This window comes from Phyllobates terribilis, unplaced genomic scaffold (assembly GCF_046119375.1).
Source record: "Phyllobates terribilis strain yellow unplaced genomic scaffold, ASM4611937v1 Scaffold_3__8_contigs__length_932513732, whole genome shotgun sequence".
Classification (NCBI taxonomy): domain Eukaryota; kingdom Metazoa; phylum Chordata; class Amphibia; order Anura; family Dendrobatidae; genus Phyllobates; species Phyllobates terribilis.
Window position 1 is genome coordinate 417,289,001 of NW_027362763.1, and position 21,030 is coordinate 417,310,030.

At 41.0% G+C, this 21,030-nt stretch overlaps 1 protein-coding gene across 1 annotated transcript in view; it reads right to left on the reverse strand.

The window, feature by feature from the left end:
- Positions 1–3,326: 3,326 nt before the first annotated feature.
- UBE3D (ubiquitin protein ligase E3D) overlaps positions 3,327–21,030 on the reverse strand; it is a 224,313-nt gene continuing 206,609 nt past the window's right edge. Inside the window, exon 10 of the mRNA XM_073675630.1 lies at positions 3,327–5,255. Coding sequence (XP_073531731.1) covers positions 5,235–5,255 — 21 coding nt within the window. The 3' untranslated portion in view covers positions 3,327–5,234. The remainder of the gene's footprint in view (positions 5,256–21,030) is intronic.

The following is a 21,030-nucleotide window of genomic DNA, read 5'->3' on the forward strand; positions in this document are numbered from 1 at the left end:
TGGGTATTACCCCCTTCCCACGCTTCAAACATCTGCCCCAGCCATCTGCTTAACCTCCGCTAGAGCCTAAAATTACGGGGAACCCCACGCCAATTTTTTTTTAATAAATCCTTTATTTTAACACTAAATGACAAGTACAGTAACCAACACTATCACTGTACTTCTTATATATGTGACTGACATGTTTCTATCTATCTAATCTATGTGTGAAGCTCTATTCTTTCTGTTCTAAATTGTCGGGTACCGCTGCTGAATTGCCGGCCGGCATTTTTAAAGAGAGACGGTGCATGAAAACACTAATATTTTTTTTAATAAATCCTTTACACTAAATGACAAGTACAGTAACCAACACTGTCACTGTACTTATTATATGTGTGACTGACATGTTTCTATCTATCTAATCTATGTGTGATGCTCTATTCCTTCTTGTCTAAATTGTCGGGTACCGGTGTCTGCCGCTGCTGAATTGCCGGCCGGCTTTTTTAAAGAGAGCGTCTTCTGAGCAGTTTGTCAGCTTTTGGACACCTTTGAAGGTGTTTTCTATGTGTTTCTATGTGTTTTTGTTTGCCTGCCATTGCTTTTAACGGTGTTCGACGGTGTTCTAAGGTGTTCGACGAACAGTTCCTCGAACATCCCGGTGTTCGACGAACCGAACCGAACCCGAACACTACGGGGGTGGCTCAACACTAGTGCTGATCAAAAAGATAGTGTTCTCTTTGCTTTTCCAATAGGGTTTTGCACAGCTGGGGTAGAGGTGGCATGCTTCTTTCATATTCCCTATTTATATCTGTCACTGCCATGAAGTGGTAATATTCATAAAGCTTCCTCCATTCATCTCCCTTTAGGTTTTGAACAACTAGGGGTGGGCTGGTGATGTGCAAAACATGGTGATTTTTTTTTTCAAAAAATAATCCTGCGCCTTATAGGTCTTGTTGCCACAATGGGAAAGAAGTAATGTTGTTCATAATATGATGCCTTCTTCTGGTTTACTGTAAGTTTAGTGCTGTTCATAAAACTGTGCCTCCTTATTAGCTCTTGAGGGGTTTCCCATAGCTTGGGGTGGAGGTGTGCTATTTATAAAATGGCCTTTCTTTCCTTTTCTCTCTAAGGTTACCTGCCACACAGGTGGGGGTGGAGCTGTTCATAAATCAGTACTCCCTTTCCAATTTGCAAAATTGTGTGTTGTGCTGTTCATAAAATAGTTTTTTTCATCTTCAGGGCCACCAGGACAACAGGGTGGTGCAGATTATGAAACGGTGCTGTTTCCACCTTCTATTGACTTTGGCATTACCTGGAGCTGGGATAAGTGATAGTGTCACAGTGATTCTGTTCTTTCTGCTCCTTTTAAGTTTCAGTGCCACAATGGGGTGGTACTCATCATTAAATCATGTTCCTTTCCTACTCCTTGTGGAGTTTGGCACGGCTGTGGCATATGTCGTGCATTTCATATAGTAATATTTTCTTTTCTGCTCTGTTGCTGAACTCAACAGAAAGTAGTAGAGAAGCAATGTTAAAAAATGGCACCCTTCCTCTTCCCACACACCTCTTCACATCCTGTTGATGGATACAGCGAAAAAGGCAAACACAGATGTATTAAGAGAAGCATAGAGTCTAGATCACAAGAAGTAATTATCCCCCTCTACTCCTCCTTGGTCAGACCTCATCTGGAATGCTGTGTCCAGTTCTGGCCACCACATTTTAAAAAAGACATAGAAAAACTGGAGCAAGTTCAGAGAAGAGCTACCAGGATGGTCAGCGGACTGCAAGCTATGTCCTATGAGGAACGGTTAAAGGATCTGGAAATTTTTAGCTTGCAAAAAAGAAGGCTAAGAGGATACTTAATAGCTGTCTACAAATATCTGAAGGGATGTCACACTGTAGGGGGATCATCCTTCTTCTCATTTGCACAAGGAAACACAAGAGGCAAAAAAATGAAACTCAAAGGGAGAAGATACAGATTAGATATTAGAAAAAAACTTTTTGATAGTGAGGGTGATCAATAAGTGGAACAGGCTGCTATGAGACGTGGTGAGTTCTCCTTCAATGCAAGTCTTCAAACGGAGGCTGGACAGACATCTGTCTGAGATGGTTTAGTGAATCCTGCATTGAGCAGGGGGTTGGACTCAATGACCCTGGAGGTCCCCTCCAACTCTAACATTCTAACATTGTACCAAACCCTTCCCACTTCCTGAAGGGTCAGGCAAAGCCAGTGCAGGATGGCACTGTTCATCTCAGAGAGCTTCCTAGTTGCTCCTTTTAGGGATTGGTGTCTTGAAGGGTTGGATGACTTGTTCATAACACGATAGACTCATCACATTCAATGTAGGGTTTGGCTCAACGAAGAGCAATGATGGTGCTGTTCTAAAAATAGTGTTACTCTCTGTATTGTTTTGCACAAATAGGAGTGGGGTTGTGATGTTTTTAAGCAACCCTTTTCTTCCTTCCTGCTTTCTGTAAAATTTAGTGCCAGAAGGGGCTGGGCATTTCAAATAAATATTCGGTCTTCTCACTTGCTGTAGGGATTGGTGGTACAACTGAGGTAGAGGTCATGCTATGCTGTTCATGTAACAATGCTTCCTTCCTGCTTCTTGTAGGTTTTGGTGCCACAAGCACTTAAATTAAAAAATATCTATACAAGTTGGGTATTGCCATAATTGTACTGACTTGGAGAATCATGATTCAGAGGAACTTTTATTACAGAATGTATGCCGCAAAAAAAATACAAAAAAATCATGGCCGAATTGGATTTTTTTCACCACACTTTGAATTTTCTTCCCGTTTTTCAGCACATCGAATGTTAAAATGGATGGTGTCATTTAAAACAAACTTGTTCCACAAAAAAACAAGCCCTCATACAGTTATGTGGATGGAAAAATAAAAAAAGCTATGATTCTTGGAAGAAGGGAAGGGAGAGCGCAAAAACAAAAATTGGCTGCGGAGGGAAGGAATTAATTTATGCAGATTGGTCCTTAATTAAGAAAGGGAAGTATAAAATATGGTGATGCTACTTTATGTTATATGGGTTATATTTAATAAACGTGCTAAAAAAATTTGATGATGATGTTTTTGCCTTATAAATTAAGAAAGGTTCTAAAACAGGAACCTAAATCAATTGCTATCTTTCAACATGTCCAGACAACAGAAAATATTTAGGTGCAATTAATCTTAAGAAAAGTGCAGTCATTACATCGGCTTATGACAACTTTCTTATCAAAGCTTTCATGACTATATTTTTACACAATGAAAAAATATAAAAGAAATGAAAAGTAATAAAAGTTCTGAACGTGCAATTAAAACTGGAGGCACTTTTTTTAATAGCTTAACAAAAAAAAGATTATTACTACTCAGGTTTACATTGAAGTCATTTAGAAATGACCACGCTGAAATATTCAGGACGATGGCCAATGTATACAATTTTGAAATGCTACAAAATCACTTTAAGCAACAGTATTTCTGGTAAGTAAATTTGCCACTCTCTGCGGCTGTAAATGTATTTTTCCTGTATGATTACAAACTACTGTAATATTGTCCAGAGTATGAGTATAACAGAATGAGTGGAATATGAGATGTGTGATGTACTTCTTGCTTAATGTGCATTAACATTGCCACACAGGAAATAGCTAAAACATTTCATATCGCCAGTCAGGTAATTAAATTCTTCATTACAGAAAACCACGTCCCAAAAACGGAGATGCATGACTTTCATAATGCTTTGCTTTATTTTATGAAACACTATGACTAACAAATATGATCATAAGAACTTGAATGATGGCAAAAAGAAGAACTGTTTTTTATTTACATAATTGAAAAAATAAAGTCTTATTTATTCTTCGCAGTGTCGAGCTGTATCCACATATGTTGAACAAACATTTTAACAGAGAGGGAAATATTAAAAGGAATCTGTCACCAGGTTTTTGCTGTTATCTGAGAATGGCATACTATAGAGACAGAAACCCTGATTCCAGCGATGTGTCACTTACTGGGCCTGCTTGCTGTAGTTTTGATAAAATCACTGTTTTATCTGCTGCAGAGAATGCAGTTCTCTGAATGCTGAGCCTTGTATAACCTCCCCCACACCTCTGATTGGCAGCTTTCTGTGTACACTTTACTTAGAAAGCTGCAAATTGGTGGTGGGGGTGGGGCTACACACAGCGAGAGGACTACATGGCACGAGACACCTAGTCCACTAGTGATAAATTGAAAGATGGTAACAGTGAATTTATTGAAACAACATGCAACCCAGTGGAATAAGGCTCTCTGCCCCTGCATTATGCTACTCTTAGATTAAATAGTGAACACCTGGTGACAGATTACTCTATAAAGCACTATACTGGGGACGCTATGTGGACCTGGGGCTAGTTTACAATATCATCCTCTGATCAGTGGATAAAGGGTCCCTTGCTTGCGCTCTTCTCTCCTTATCATATAATGAAGGTGGTCCGTCTAGCATCAGAGGGTCAGTTGTCTCTCTAGTTTGCTTATGCTGATTTGCAGCACTGAAGAGGTCCACTACACCTTGTGAAAGGAGGACAAATCACGTGAAAGTTGGATGCTTCCATTCTTCAGCCATTGTGGATGCATACAATGCTTTTGCTGTTATAAAGTCACAATGCTTATTCATAGGATAAATTCTTTCCAAGATGGCTACTTACAGCTACTCTGGTCATTTTAACAAACTTAATGTAAGAATACATTTCATTTCAGAGTACCCTATAAGAATACGGAAGCAAATAAACCAAAGCAATTGACATGTTCGATAATAGGCGTCAGTGGAGCCGCTTGTTAAGTATGTAATCATAGTTTTTCTCTGGAGAACGCCTTGTTCATGTTTCATAGAGATCAATCATTGATAGGGAAATCTGACAAGCGAAGAGGAATGAAAGCAGCAGGTAAGAATTATTCCAAGATGAAGATAGCGCTTCTCCACTGGATAAAAAGCAAGATCATCTTAAAGAGCCACAACACTGCATGGCCTAAGAAAGGACCTGGCACACCTTGGGAATTGGATAATGGGGTCCCAGTAGAATTATGTTGCTTTGTAAAGGTTGTCCAAACTCTCCGCTGAATACTGGCCAAAAGACAGACTTATCTACCCTCTGCATGTTATGGAGATGGCAGTTCACAATATGTGACATTTGTCTTCTCGGTCATTTATATTCATTCACATTTGTTGTTTACTGGGAGAAGAGCAGTATCCAATTATAACAAGCACAAAGGGGTTAGAGATTAGCACATCAGATCTTCAAGTAGGCTACCTGCAGAAAGATAAAAAAAATAGAGTGAATGCGGCAAACAGCTAAAATAGAAATCTCAATATTTATTCATTGTGCTGATAAATGTAAAGTTGATACTGTGGTTTTGCTTCCATTATCATACAAAACGTACACATTCAGACTGATTACTGTTGACTCTGATGAAACCCTATGAGCAGGCATACTATTAGTACAGTGCCAACATATCAAAGAATACAAAATAGCAATTCAACCCCCAATGCAAATTCGGCTTATTAGCACGTGCACAAACTTTCTGCTGTTTGCAATAAAACAAAATCGAGAACTTTTTATATACCTCAACACGACTTCAAACTCCGCTCAAAATGGCACTTTTTGTGACTACTGCAGTCTTAGGATTGTTCAACCCCCTCATGACAAGCCTCTTTAGCAGCTAGCAGAGCACCTTTGGCTGTTATGACCTGCAACAAATATGATGCACCAGCTTCTGGCAGTGTTCATAGCCCATTCCTCATGGACAATGGCCTTCAGGTCACGAATATTCGGGGATTTGCATAATGCAACACATTTTTCACATCCTTCCATAGATTTCCTATGGGGCTCAAGTCAGGCGACTGTGACAATTACTCTAGAATCTTCCAAGACTTCTTCTGAAAATGAAATGCTCTTAGAGATATAGTTGCAAGCACAGTAAACAAGTTCAAAGATAAAGGAACACTGGCTAAACTGCCTGGAAGTGGCAGAAAAAGGACGCCATCATCAGCTGCCACCTGATTCCTGAGGAGGCAGATTGTTAAAAACTCTCAAGTGACTAGAAAATACCGGCAGTGAGATTTGGTGGCAGCAGGCACTAAGGTTCCAATTTTCCCGGTAAGGAGCATACAAAACACTGAAGGTCTCCATGTCCTAACGCCACGACAAAGAAATAAAACTAGAACATGGGCCTATTGATCAGGAGTATGTCTTGAGGAGGAAGAATAAAACATGCTGAAAAGAACACCATGCCTACAGTGAACCATGGCAGTGGCTCGGTGATTCTTTAAGGCTGCTTTTCTTTCTCTGGCAGTGGAAACCTACAGAGTTGAGAGGGAAAGATGGATTAAATCAAGTAGTAGGAAATCCAAAGAGAGAAAGTCATGCCTTCTGTGAGGAAGCAGAAGTTCGGGTGACATTGGACCTTCCAACAAGACAATTATGTCAAACATACCAAAGACCACTAAGGCTTGGTTTTAGAAAAAGTCCTGGATGATTCAGGCATGGCAATCACATTTGCGTAACTTGTACCCCATAGAAAGGCGGCTCTACTAAGTACAACAGAGGCTTGTCAAAAAGGGGTTTTAGAATTTCAAGACTGCAGTAGTCACTAAAAGTGCCATTTAGTGGTGAATTTGGAGAAATTTCGTGTTATATTAGTTTTATTGAGCTATTTACATTTGTTCATACATGATTAGTTTATTTCAAACAGCAGAACCTTTGTAAATGTTGCGAATAAACTGAATTTGCAAAGGGGGCTGAATTATTTTGATTTGGCAACTGTATGCATGTAGCAAATCTGAATCATTAATTATAATGAAGAAAACACCCATAATACGCAAGTAGTGAGCAAGGAATGCTTATTGTAAGCATGTATAAATTATCACCATTTCCATTTACAAGGTATTCCCATCTTCCAATGTAGTTATATTTCCATAATATGCTATATAGGATATGTCTTATTATGAGCAGTCAGAGTCTGACCTCTGAGAACTCCACTGATCTGGACAATGAAGGCACCAAAGTCTGTTTGGTCTTTCTTTAAGAGAACAGAACTGGATTGCAGTTCCGTGTATAAGGAATGGCTGGGAACTTTGAACTTTGCTGTGAAGGTGAATACAGTGAACTTGCTCCCTTCATTCTAAAGCCCCCGTCACACTAAGCGAGATCGCTGCTGAGTCACAAGTTTTGTGACGCAACAGCAACCTCAGTAGCGATCTCGCTTAGCCTCTGCTGTGAGATCGCTGGTCGTGTCGGAATGGTCTGGACATTTCTTTGATCGTTGAAGCCCCGCTGGGTAGCATGCTTCGCTGTGTTTGACACCTTACCAATGACCTTGTTGACGACTCAGACACAGAAACACATAGGTGTGCATCGTTATACAGATAGTTACGGGTCGCCGCATCGTTGCTGTGTCGTTGGGAAGATCTGACTGTTTGACAGCTCACCAGCGACCACATAGCGACGCAGCAACGATCCCTGGCAGGTCGCATCGTTGTCAGGATCGCTGTAGCGTCGCTTAGTGTGACGGGGCCTTAAAGTTCAGAGTGAGTAGTGGGTCCCAGTAGTAGGAGCTACAGCAATCAGGTAATGATAGTATATGCTACCCATATTACATCACTTACAATAATGGGAAATCTCTCTTAAATTTAAAGAGGTTGTCAAACAGAGTGATCTATTTCAAGTGTTTATTTCTGTTAATGTTGATGACTATGGCTTACAGCCAATGAACACACAAAAGTCATTATCTCAGTAAATTAGAATAATTAACAAAAAACACCGGCAAAGGCTTCCTAAGTGTTTAAAAAGGTCCCTTAGTCTGTTTCAGTAGGCTCCACAATCATGGGGAAGACTGCTGACTTGACAGATGTCCAGAAGGCAGTCATTGACACTAAATTAATTCAAAGTAAATTTTGCATTTCATATAATAAGATTATGACTTTTGTGTTTTCATTGGCTGTAAGCCATAATCATCAACATTAACAGAAATAAACACTTGAAATAGATCACGCTGTTTGTAATGACTCTATATAATATATGAGTTTCACTTTTTGTATTGAAGAACTGAAATAAATGAACTTTTTGATGATATTCTAATTTAGTGAGATGCACCTGTATATTAGTGAACTGGTTGTACCATCCAATATATGCTTTGATATAATATATACTTGATGTTCTTTTTCTTTTCACTTTATACTTACCTTTTTAGTCTCTTATTTCAATCACTTAGCACTTTTAGTACATTTGCCCACTCTTTCTGTTATAGATACATGATGTGCCCTTTTTCAATATGGCACTTGCAGCGCTCACCGTCTTGGAACATCTGCTACTGATGCACATGGGCCGATGAAGTCACGGGGATTTCCCCATGACCCGCTGCATCAAATAAATTTGGCAGCAATGTGACTTCGGATGTGAGCACCAGCGAGGAAGCCCATGTGAAATTAGTATCGAGGCTGGTGGTCCCAATTGCATTCCTCATGCTATGCTTGGTGGAAGCTTTATAGGTCTCATTTCTGTAACCAGTGTATGTGCGATTGGTAACTTTTACTGATACTGCTCCTCCTTATATTATTATGTGTATATACCTCTCCTGTTTATCACCTGAGTCTTTACGGTTGATTTTAACAATAACAATATATATTTCATGCCACTTTTTTTTATATATTTCAATAAACGTTGCTGTCTATTTTAGTTAGTGGACTTGGCACTTGTTTTTTGTAGGACTTATATGTCACTAATAAGGTTTCAAACATAAACAAAGCACAAGAATTATAAGACTAGTCGAGCGTCAAAGTCCCATTGGAGTCTTACCATAGAGCAACACAATCATCTGTGAGCAGACAGTGCAAAGGAGCATTGCATCTGCTAATACCCAAGGAAAAGAAACCAAGTGGCCCTTGCTGCAATCTAGTTCTTTTTATCAGTTTGTACTTATTGCACGCTCTTTACAATCTGCAATCAAAATTTAAAACTACAGAAGTACATTACAGCTTATAATTATTCTAATAAATTCTCTGGCCTCCAGTATTAACTGAAGAAAAAGCTTTGCAAAGACATATCATGGCTACCTCTAACATAATACGAGGGGTGCTGAATTAGTCTTAAAAAGCGTAAAAAATGGCTAGCAAGAGATACCAGTGTAGACAGTTTGTTTTCTTCTGCTGTACCAGGTTAGTTATGTTCAATGTCCGCACCTACTACTTGTTTACCATAAGTACCAATACATTAATACAAATATGCATATATATACACACCCCCCCCCGAAGAAGCTTAACAGTGAAACAGCGTAGGGGTCTTGAGAGGTAAATGCTGATAACATGGTCAGTCTGTAGCTATTTTTTAATAGGCACATTAACTTTCCCATGTCACCTATTATGTCAGTAAGCAGCTGACTGTTTTCACTCTATTTAATGGAATAGGGCAATACGGGCATTTTTTTCTAAATATGAATTAAGCACTTAGCACTTTATGACTATTGACTGAATGTCGGATTCCTTTATTCTATATTTAATGACCGATCATTGCACAATTTTGCACTTTGTCAAATTTGTTTACATATGTTCACAGTACTAATTTAAATATATATCATGTGAACAAGATGGTTTAGTTGATTGCAATATGATCATGCCAAATGTGATATGACCAAGCTATATATTGCATCTCTCTTTCCTGGATGTTCCTTGTCATTTTTCTATCCTGGTTTTTTAATATAAATATTGAATAAAAATATATATTTTTAATTTAAACTAGAGTCTCTGTCATCCTGTGGGTTGGAAATGAATAACCACATGGGATTAATTATATAGATATGCATTACAGACCAAACGTTTGGACACTCCTTCTCATTTAAAGATTTTTCTGTATTTTCATGACTATGAAAATTGTACATTCACACTGAAGGCATCAAAACTATGAATTAACACATGTGGAATTATATACTTAACAAAAAAGTGTGAAACAACTGAAAATATGTCTTATATTCTAGGTTCTTCAAAGTAGCCACCTTTTGATTTGGTAAGGTAAGAAATCCCACTTATTAAACCTGACAGGGCACACCTGTGAAGTGAAGACCATTTCCGGTGACTACCTCTTGAAACTCATCAAGAGAATGCCAAGAGTGTGCAAAGCAGTCATCAAAGCAAAAGGTGGCTACTTTGAAGAACCTAGAATATAAGACATATTTTCAGTTGTTTCACACTTTTTTGTTAAGTATATAATTCCACATGTGTTAATTCATAGTTTTGATGCCTTCAGTGTGAATGTACAATTTTCATAGACATGAAAATACAGAAAAATCTTTAAATGAGGTGTGTCCAAACTTTTGGTCTGTACTATATATATTTATTATTGCCTTAGCAAAGGCACATTTAAAGAAATGCTAGGGAAGGATATGGTAAGCTCCAACACACTAGTATTAACTTGACATAATATGTGCATCCACATGTCCCATCAGGCATAATATCTGTTAGAACCTTGCTCTTAGGTTTTTTCCTTTGCTGGTCACATGACCTTGTTGGCCTATTTAATCCTGCTCCACCCTTCTGGCTTTGCTGGACTTCATTGTATAACTACTTTCTAGCTAGCCTGTGCTCTGTATCTAACTCTGTAAGTTTGCTTGGTCTACGGACCTCTATGTTCTTTATTTTGTGTGTTCGTCTGTCTGCTACTATTTCTGTTAGGAGGTGTCCCTGCCCGTATTGCCTGTTTAAATTCCAAGGGTGTATTTTTAGCTGCTTCCACTATTGCTCAGGATAAATTAATGGAATTTCGGGTGTTTGTTGATTGCGGGTCTACTCTGAATGTAATTGATGGGGGATTCTTGGAAAGACTCAATTTAAAACCCGAACCTTTGTCATCCCCCATTGCTGTGGTTTCTGTGGATGGCTCCCCTTTGAAGAATGTTACTCTCAAGGTCTGTGAATTTCCCCTCACTATTAATGGTGTTCACCATGAGAAATTGGATTTGGTAGTGTTGAATAGCTTGCCTTCTCCAGTAATATTGGGATTGCCCTGGTTAAAATTGCACAATCCTGTACTGGATTGGTCTACCAGTGAAATTAAATCCTGGAGCCATAAATGTTATGACAAGTGTTGTAACGGGCGTATTGCAGCTTTGGATAGGGGAGAATTGCCTGTTCCTATTCAGGATTTTTGGAGAGTTTTTTCTGAGAAGGAATCGCAGGTTTTGCCTCCCCATAGAGACTATGATTGTTCTATTGAATTTGTCCCTGGAGCGACTCTTCCTAAAAGTCGTTTATTTAACCTTACTATTCCTGAGAGGAAGGCTTTGGAGGAATACATACAGACAAGTTTGGCCGCCGGTCACATTAGGCCCTCTAAGTCTCCTGTGGCTGTTGGATTTTTTTTTGTAAAAAAAAAGGACGGCGGTTTACGTCCTTGTCTGGATTTTCGTGAGATTAACAAAATTACTGTACGCAATCCTTACCCACTGCCATTGATTCCTGATCTGTTTAACCAGTTAATGGGGGCCAAGTGGTTCTCTAAAATTGACCTTAAGGGGGCATACAATCTGTTGCGCATGAAGGAGGGTGACGAATGGAAGACTGCTTTTAACACTCCTGTGGGTCATTTTGAGAATCTGGTTATGCCTTTTGGTCTCACCAATGCTCCAGCATTTTTTCAGAATCTTATTAATGACATCCTTAGACCTTTGATCGGCAAAAATATGGTTGTGTATTTGGATGACATTTTGATTTATTCGCCGGATCTGGAGTCTCATTGGCGGAGCGTACGTGAGGTATTACAGTTATTAATGGACAATTCGCTTTTTGCTAAGCTGGAGAAATGTGAGTTCGCTGTACAGAGAATTAGTTTTTTGGGCTACATTATCTCCAGCGAAGGTTTTGAGATGGACCCGGTTAAAGTTCAAGCTGTACAGGAATGGCCTAGGCCTATTGGTTTGAAATCGATACAAAGGTTTTTAGGTTTCGCCAATTATTACAGAAAATTTATAAAAAATTTTTCTAGTATTGTCAAACCTCTGACCGATCTCACCAGGAGTGCTGATGCGGTTCAGTGGTCTTCTGAGGCCATTGAAGCTTTTGTGTATCTCAAGGAGAGGTTCACCTCTGCTCCCATCCTTATGCAGCCTGATGTGACTAAGCCGTTTTTGGTTGAGGTTGATGCTTCCTCTGTGGGGGTTGGCGCAGTATTGTCTCAGGATAACGGGGATGGATTACATCCCTGTGCCTTTTTTTCAAAAAAATTTTCGGAGACTGAACTGAATTACGATATTGGTAATCGGGAATTATTGGCTATTAAACTCGCATTTGAACACTGGCGCCACTTCTTGGAAGGTGCGGAATTTCCCGTTCAGGTTCTTACGGATCATAAAAATCTGATATATCTTGATGCTGCCAAGCGCCTGAATGCCCGTCAGGCTAGGTGGGCACTGTTTTTCTCGCGGTTTAATTTCTCCGTTACTTACATCCCTGGTACTAAGAATGTTAAGGCGGATGCCTTGTCTCGCAGTTTTTCTCCCATAGTCGGTGCTGAGAAAGAGGAGAACATTTTACAAGAAGGTGTTGTGATTGCTGCTTTGGACTCCGTTTTGGAAGATGAGATTCTTAAAGCACAGGAGAATGCCCCATCTAACACTCCTCATGGGAGGTTGTTTGTGCCTGGGACCTTTAGGAGAGATTTGTTTGTTGAGTGTCACGAATCTCGGTTGGCAGGTCATCCCGGAATCTCTGAGACCAAGAGACTGGTGGGTTGCAGTTTTTGGTGGCCTGGATGGCAGAAGGAAGTCATTAAGTGGGTGCGTCAATGTACTATATGTGCTAGATCTAAGTCCTCACATACTCCTGCTGCGGGGTTGCTTTGTCCTTTGGAGGTTCCCAGTGCTCCTTGGACACATTTGGCTATGGACTTTATAACTGACCTTCCCCCCTCTGAGGGTTTTACTGTCATCTGGGTGGTCGTGGACCGTTTTAGCAAGATGTGTCACTTGGTTCCCTTCGTCAAACTGCCCTGCGCTAAAACTCTCGCTAAGGCCTTTGTCAAGGAAATTGTCAGACTTCATGGCGTTCCTACTGACATTGTTTCTGATAGGGGACCTCAGTTCGTGGCTCGTTTTTGGCGTGCCTTTTGTGACAGGTTGGGAGTTCATTTGTCGTTCTCGTCCGGATATCATCCCGAATCTAATGGCCAGACAGAAAGGAAAAACCAGGATGTTGAGCAGTTCTTACGTTGTTTTGTGGCAGACAATCAAGAGGGGTGGTCTGAGTTTCTGCCACTTGCTGAATTTGCTCTGAACAATCATACATCTTCTTCTGCTGGTTGTTCGCCTTTTTTTTGTTGTTCTGGGAGACATCCGTCGTTTGGGTCGTTCTCCAAGTTGGGATCTGCCGTGCCTGAGGAGGAGAATTTTTCCGGTGATTTGGAGAGTTTGGACGGATGTGTGTGGTAATCTTCAGGAGGCCAACAGAAAATCTAAAGACTACTTTGATAGGAAACGACAGGAGGTTTTGTTCGCTGTTGGTGACATGGTTTGGTTGTCCTCTAGGAATCTGCGGTTGAGGATTCCTTCTAAGAAATTGGGTCCCAAGTTTGTAGGGCCCTTTAAGGTGCTTCAGGTTGTCAACCAATCTGCTGTTAGGTTGGAGGTTCCTACCTCCTGGAGAATTAATCCGGTATTTCATGTCTCTCTGTTGAAAAAAGCTGTTGTATCGGATTGTGACGCCTCTGCCTCTGTTCCCCCGGTGGTGGAGGACGGGGAATATGAAATTTCTCGCATCCTTCACTCTAGACGGTATAGAGGTAGTTTGCAGTATCTTGTGGCCTGGAAAGGTTTCGGACCCGAGGATAACTCTTGGGTGAGGTCGGATGATGTTTCCGCGTCCAGACTTATCAGAGCGTTTCACAGGAGATTTCCTGATAAGCCTGGTCCTAGGGGATCCGGAGGATCCTCTTAGAAGGGGGGGTACTGTTAGAACCTTGCTCTTAGGTTTTTTCCTTTGCTGGTCACATGACCTTGTTGGCCTATTTAATCCTGCTCCGCCCTTCTGGCTTTGCTGGACTTCATTGTATAACTACTTTCTAGCTAGCCTGTGCTCTGTATCTAACTCTGTTAGTTTGCTTGGTCTACGGACCTCTATGTTCTTTATTTTGTGTGTTCGTCTGTCTGCTTCTATTTCTGTTAGGAGGTGTCCATTTTCCTCCCAGTCCTTAGTACTTGTAGGGATTCCTTCCCCACATCTATAGGTCTCCGTACAGACTAGCTTAGGACTTTAGCAGGTCTGATCGCAGGATCAGGTCCCCTGTTACATCGTAGGGATTAAGCTGAGTTCCATCGTAGGGACAGATCTCCTCTCTTTCCTTAGCTCTGGTAGCAGAACATAACAATATCAAGTAAGAGTGCCCCCTAGAGCTCTTAGTTACAATAGATTCAACAGACATAAATATGTTACAAGATATGTATTTTTTTTCTTTATTTTAAGCCTAAAAACAGATTTCCCAGTGGAAATATGTTTGGAATCTCTGTACAACCCATTTGCTACGGAATGTACAGTAATGAAATATAGGATAACAACAGAACTCCATGGCCGATGTGAGAAATTGATGAACTACAGAGATTGTGTCCCTGTAACACTGTGTGGGTGAATTCTCGAAGTGAAGGCATATAGTGAATGATATACAAAGTAAAAAAAAACAATTACAACTGCTTAATAGTTTTACTGTACATTTATATTGTGCTAAATATCTCCCACACAATTTCTGCCATCAAACCTTTTAATAAAGTCTCTCAATCTCACAGATTTTACAGTGGTAACAAATTACCAAACGCTTACTGCCTGATGTATTGGTTTTCAACAGTAGAAGAAGAGACCATTAATAATTCAAGATCTCAAAAGTCATACACAAAAAAAAAAAGAACATACACACAATCTTATCCTATGTGTGAACCAGGCATCATCGTAATAATAAGGGACCCCTGAAAGCAGTGCAAAGCAGCTAAATGTAGACAGCATCTATTTCTTCCATATAGAATATCTAAAAGAAAATAAAGGTGAACTCGGTGACCTGCGATGGAAGCGCTTGAAATGTTTTAATCATCTGTGCCTGGAAGAAATAAGTCCTGCTTATTCACTCCTTTAGCCCGGGGGACTAAGGTTTTTAAATGAAATCTTCAAGAACATTGGGAAAAATATCACAGCAGGCAGAAAAACACACAACTCAAATTGTCCTGAAAGACCTAAAACCATAGAGGATAATCCAATCTCATCTACAGTGACCTCTATGGAAAGTTTATGGTGAGTCAGACATTTCTGATTAGCGTGAATACACTGTGCTTAAGGTGAGGCAAAACAAACACGGAGTTCACGAGCATACAGAGTATACAGTGTATACTAGTATATATAGTAAAGGGTATATAGAATTCCCATTAAAGAACATTACTAATTGTATAACAAGAGCACATTAGCTAATTAAAGGGAATCTGTAACTAGGTTTTTGCCATGTAATCTGAGAGCAGGATAATGTAGAGACACAGACCTGATTCCAGCAATATGTCACTTACTTAGCTGCTTGCAGCAGTTGCGATAAAATCATGGTTTTATCAGCAGGAGATTATCACTGGAGGACTAGTACATCTACTGCCAGGTAGTTTTTCATATTCATAATCTTTGCATAACCCCGCCACCACCACAGATTGGCAGCTTTCGGTGTACACTATGCATAGGCAGAAAGCTGCCAATCAGTGGTGGGGGCGGGGTTATCCAGAAAACTGGTAGATCTGTAGCAGATAAAGCAGTTTTTTTTATCAAAACTGCAGCAACCAGCAAAGTAAGTGACATGTCACTGGAATCAGGGTCTCTGTCCCTACATTCTGCTGCTCTCAGGTGGGTTAGCAAAAACATGGCGACAGAGCCGCTTTAAATTTCATCACGCTTGTACCTTATCGTCTTCCATTATAGCACATACCTTCACTTCCTTACTTTGTGCAGACTGCAACAAATCTGGCCTTCTAAATAATCAAGAAATCGCAGAAAATAAGCTTTTCTTTTCTCAGCATAACATCCAATGTTATTCCCCAATATGCATCAAGGTCTGCAACATCATTTATTACAAATAATAACTACTAACTTCTCCTGTAATTGTAGGGATATATTTTACTGGAGGACTTTATCGGTATGTGGTGTAACTAGATCTCCAGGGATGAACATGACAACAGCCCAGTTATATGGTGACAAACAACTTTACAGAGCAGCTTATTAGTATTGGATGTAAGGTGAGGAGTATGAATCCCTCTCCGCTCTGAGCGCTCACTCTCAGGATCTCACCTTCAATAGAAGGTAAATGTTACAAGGACATACAATTCAAGGGAAAGCTCCTTAAAGGGATGGTGCACATTATTTATAATAATTATACCCAGACACGGATAAGTATTTCTTCATTTTCTGATTGTAGATTTTTTTGAATAGTTTTTGTACATGATTACAGGGACACTCATCTTGCCTAAGCTGCTAACATTTAGCGATTTGCTTTACAACTGTGTGATCCTGTGTTACCTACATGTATGTTACCCTTCATTGTAATACTGCCTGTGATGATCTGCTCATTTCCCCATTGGTAGGTGGGCTGGGAAAGTAATGCCACATATAATAATTTTTGCTGGCTTGCAGAAGTCACGGGAAGTTTGGGAAAATGGCCGCCGAAAGCAGCGCATGCACAGATTGAGATCTCGGCTCCCGATATCTCAATCTGTGCTTGCATTGCCTCCGGTGGCCATGTTCCTGAAGCCAACTGCAGGGAAATCAATAGGAAAGGGACTCTGCTCACCGCCAACTTTTTATGAAAGCCCAGGACCCCCAGCCTCGCACCGCCAGGACACCCCCTCCTCCCAGCCCGGGGCCCACAATATCGCGACCCTGCCTCCTGTGACCCCACTCCACCGCCGCCGGTAAGCTACATTCAGATTATAAGACACACCCCTATTTTCCTCTCAAATTTTAGTGCGTCTTATAATCCGAAAAATAAAGTAGTCATCTACCATTGTCTTTTCCGGTATTCAGAGACGCAATGCTCCTCTTTTCAGTGACATCACCGCTCTTCAGACTCTCCGCATCACGCTATGTGTGAGCCGGAAGTCTCTTTTACAATGTAAGCCCATGGAGCCTCATCCTGATGTTCTATAGGCTTACAATGTAAAATCCGCTTCCGGGTGACACAGAGCGTAGTGTCACCCGGAGACTCTGAACAGCAAGCGGTGACATCACTGAGAAAAGAAGAATAGCGCTGGATACCAGAGAAGACAACAGTAGGTGAACATATTGACACAATGACACTACACACATATATTAAATAGGAATTTAAAAAAAATTGCAGGGGGGCTTTTTTTAACATAAAAACTTTATTAAAACAATAGGTCATTTTTCTGATGACACTCTCCCTTTAATTAAAATTTTCAGTAAAAGCCACAAAGAATTTACAATTTATTGCATAGTGTTATAAAAAATAATGACGCTTTAACTTCTTTCCGTCGTAGTCAGTTTTGGCGTTTCTGACCCGGACAGATTTTTCAAATAATTTTATGTGGTAATAACTTTGTAATGCAGGGTTCCCCAACTCCAGTCCTCAAGACCCACCAACAGGTCATGTTTTCAGGATTTCCTTAGTATTGCACAGGTGATGGAATTATTGCCTGTGCAGGTGATGGAATTATCACCTGTGTAATACTAAGGAAATCCTGAAAACATGACCTGTTGGTGGGCCTTGAGGACTGGAGTTGGGGAACCCTGTTGTAATGCTTCTAAATACGGTATGGAGCCTTCTTTTTATGACAAATTATGCTTTATATTAGTGGTAAATTTAGGTTGATATATTTTGCAACTCTTTATGAATGCATGTGAAATTTGACCAAAATTTACATAATTTAGAAAAAATAGAAATTTTGATAACTTGTATGATATGACTAAAAAAAATCTAATTAATTAAATAATATTTACCATATGTCTACTATGTCAGCATCATTTTTTAAAAGTCCATTTATTTTGTTAGGTCATTAGAGGGTTTAAAACTTCAGCAGAAATTTTTCAAGGAAATTTACTATTTATGGGGGGGGGGGGGGGCTATTCTCTTTTAACATAACTTTGAGGGGTCTATATATTGGTAACCCATCAAAAGGTACACCATTTTAAAAACTGTACCCCTCGAAGTATTCAAAGCCACTGTCAGGAAATATGTTAACTCTTCAGAGGCTTCACAGGAACAAACAGTGGAATTAACATTTTTTTCCTCTAAAATGTTGCTTTAGCCTCACATTTTTCATTCTCACTAGTGGCGAGAGAAGAAAATTAACCCCACAGATTGTTAAACAATTTCTGCAATACCCTATATTCGTGGTCGGACACTACTGTTTGGGCACATGACAGGGTTCCGTAGGGAAGGAAAGCTATTTAATTTTTGGGGCACAAATTTGGCTGGAATAGATTGTGGATACCATGTTGCATTTGCAGAGTCCCTGAGGCACTGAAGCAGCAAAAACCCCTAACATGTTGCCCCATCTTAGAAATTACATCCCTCAAGAAAGTTACCTTAGGGGTGTGGTGAGCCATCAAAACAAAAAAAATGTTTTTATCCACTAAACTGTTACTTTAACCACACATTTTTCATTTTCACAAAACTAGGGGAAAATGGTCCTCACAACTTGTAATATAATTCCTCCCGAATGCAGAAATACCCCATACGTGGTCGGAAATTACTGCAGGGGCACATGGTCCAAATTCTGTAGAAATAGTTTGTGGGTGTAATTTGAAGAGTCCCTGAGGTGCCAGAACAGCAGGAAACCTCCTGAAAGTGACCACATTTATTTGTAACCCCTCTGGGAATCTATGGATGTAGTGACTATTTTAACCACACAGGCATTTTCCAGAAATGAGTGCAAATTGTGAATGTCATTTTAGTGTCCAATACATTGTGTCCAACTTGTGCTTCCCAGAACAGGATTAGTCGAACTTTGTATTAGTACCATTTTGGGGGCACATAACATTTTCCGATTGCCATTTCAGCTAGGTATACATATATCCTGTGCACTATGCTGAGCTCTTACGCCTAGGTTTCTGTTCTCAACAATTTGATTGAGACAGAACCCCCAATGGAACCATTCACTATAATGTGGCAGACAACTTGTTCATTGCAACCTCCAAAAAATCATAATAATGCTAAATTCTAGTGTTGAGCATTCCGATACTGAAATATCGGATATCGGCCGATATTCGCGGTATCGGAATTCCGATACTTAATTCCGATACTTTTAGAATATCGAATACCAGAATCGGAAGTTTCCATAATGCCTGCGCTCTGCATTGTCTCTGAAGGATGACAAGCTGGATGGCAGCGCTCAGCTGCGATCCAGCCTGTCATCAGAATGCCATCCCAGCGTGGGAGAATTCTCCTGATTGTTTAAAAGCCGGCGGGCGGTAAAAAGCCGCCGGCTTTTAAACAATCACACAGCCCCATACTGCTTCCCCGCAGGCTCCCACCCCGATCCTCCACTCCCCCCATCCTGATCGTAAGTTAGGACCGGGCGGGGAGCGCAGCACCAAGGAGCGGGGAGCGGGGAGCGAAGGACCCGGGCGGAGAAGCTGGCAGTGAAAAGACTTCACTGCCGGCTTTCCCGCCGGTTATTTCAAATGAACAGCTGAGGTATCAGGTGATGCCGATCAGCTGTTCATTTGAAGTAGCCGCGGTGCCCTCAGAGGGTTCATGGGAGTTCATGCTTGACTGCATGAACTCACATGAACTTTTCCACGGCGACACAGGTCAGCCACACCTCCCAGACCAGTCATGATTAGTGTGCGTGGTGTCTGTGCGATGTCTGCGAGTGTGTGCGGGGTGTCTGTGCGATGTCTGCGGGTGTGCGCGGTGTCTGTGGGATGTCTGCGGGTGTGCGCGGTGTCTGTGGGATGTCTGCGGGTGTGCGCGGTGTCTGTGGGATGTCTGCGGGTGTGTGCATGCAGGCAGACATAGGCCGATGTGACACTACTACTCCCATCGGCCTATTTCTGTCCCCCGTCCACTCATGCCAGCAGGATCACCTTGATGGGAGCAGTAGTTCCCATCAGCCTGATCCTGTTATTTTTGCCCCTATACATCTTTTATTCCCCCATATATATTTGTTTTTGGTCCCCAATAAATTTTAAATACATGTCATTGGTGGCCATTGGTTACCTAAAATAAATTAGTTTATACATTACCTGTCCCCGCCGATCGCCACCTAAAATAAAGTAAAAAATAAAAAACTACACCTATACTCACCTAGACACCTAATTCCCCGAAGCCATCGATCTCCTGCAATAAAATATAAAATAATAAACCACAACCTTATCCTTACCCCTCCGTAGTAGTCCACGAGTGTCCCACGAAGATCTCCAGTTTAGAGCAGCCACATAGAATGTGACCGCTCTGAACCGCTGCCGCCGCTAGAATGATGGGGCCGTAAAGCAGCCCCATCATTGCATGAGCGGGTTCGCCGGAGTTCAGGCAGCGCTGCTCAGGTTAGCTTCTTTACGGCCCTGCTGTACCGTGAGAAATTCCCACGGTACAGCAGTGCCGTAAAGGAGGTCTCCGGAGCTGCGCTGACTGAATGCACTCTGGTGACCTCAGTCAGGGGCTCACGCTGCCGGGAGCGGACGTGTTCCCGGCAGTGTGAGCTTACAGCAGCCATGCACAGCTGTCACCATCTCCAGATGTGACAGCTGTGCATGGGAGATCAGCGCAGGAACGTGGACAGGTAAATATTTTTTTTTAGTAAACTAAGAATTAAATAAAATGGTGTGTTTTATTTCAAATAAATTATTTTTTTCTGGGTGTAGTGTGTTTTTTCTTTTTAACACTTTGTAGGTTAGTAATGGGGGTGTCTTATAGACGCCCATCATTACTAACCTGGGCTTCATGGCAGCTGGCGCTGACATGAACCCCACCACTATTACCCCCTGCCACCGCACCAGGGCAGCGTGGAAGAGTGAGGCTAAGTGCCAGAATTGGCGCATCCTATGGATGCGCCATTTCTGGGGCGGCTGAC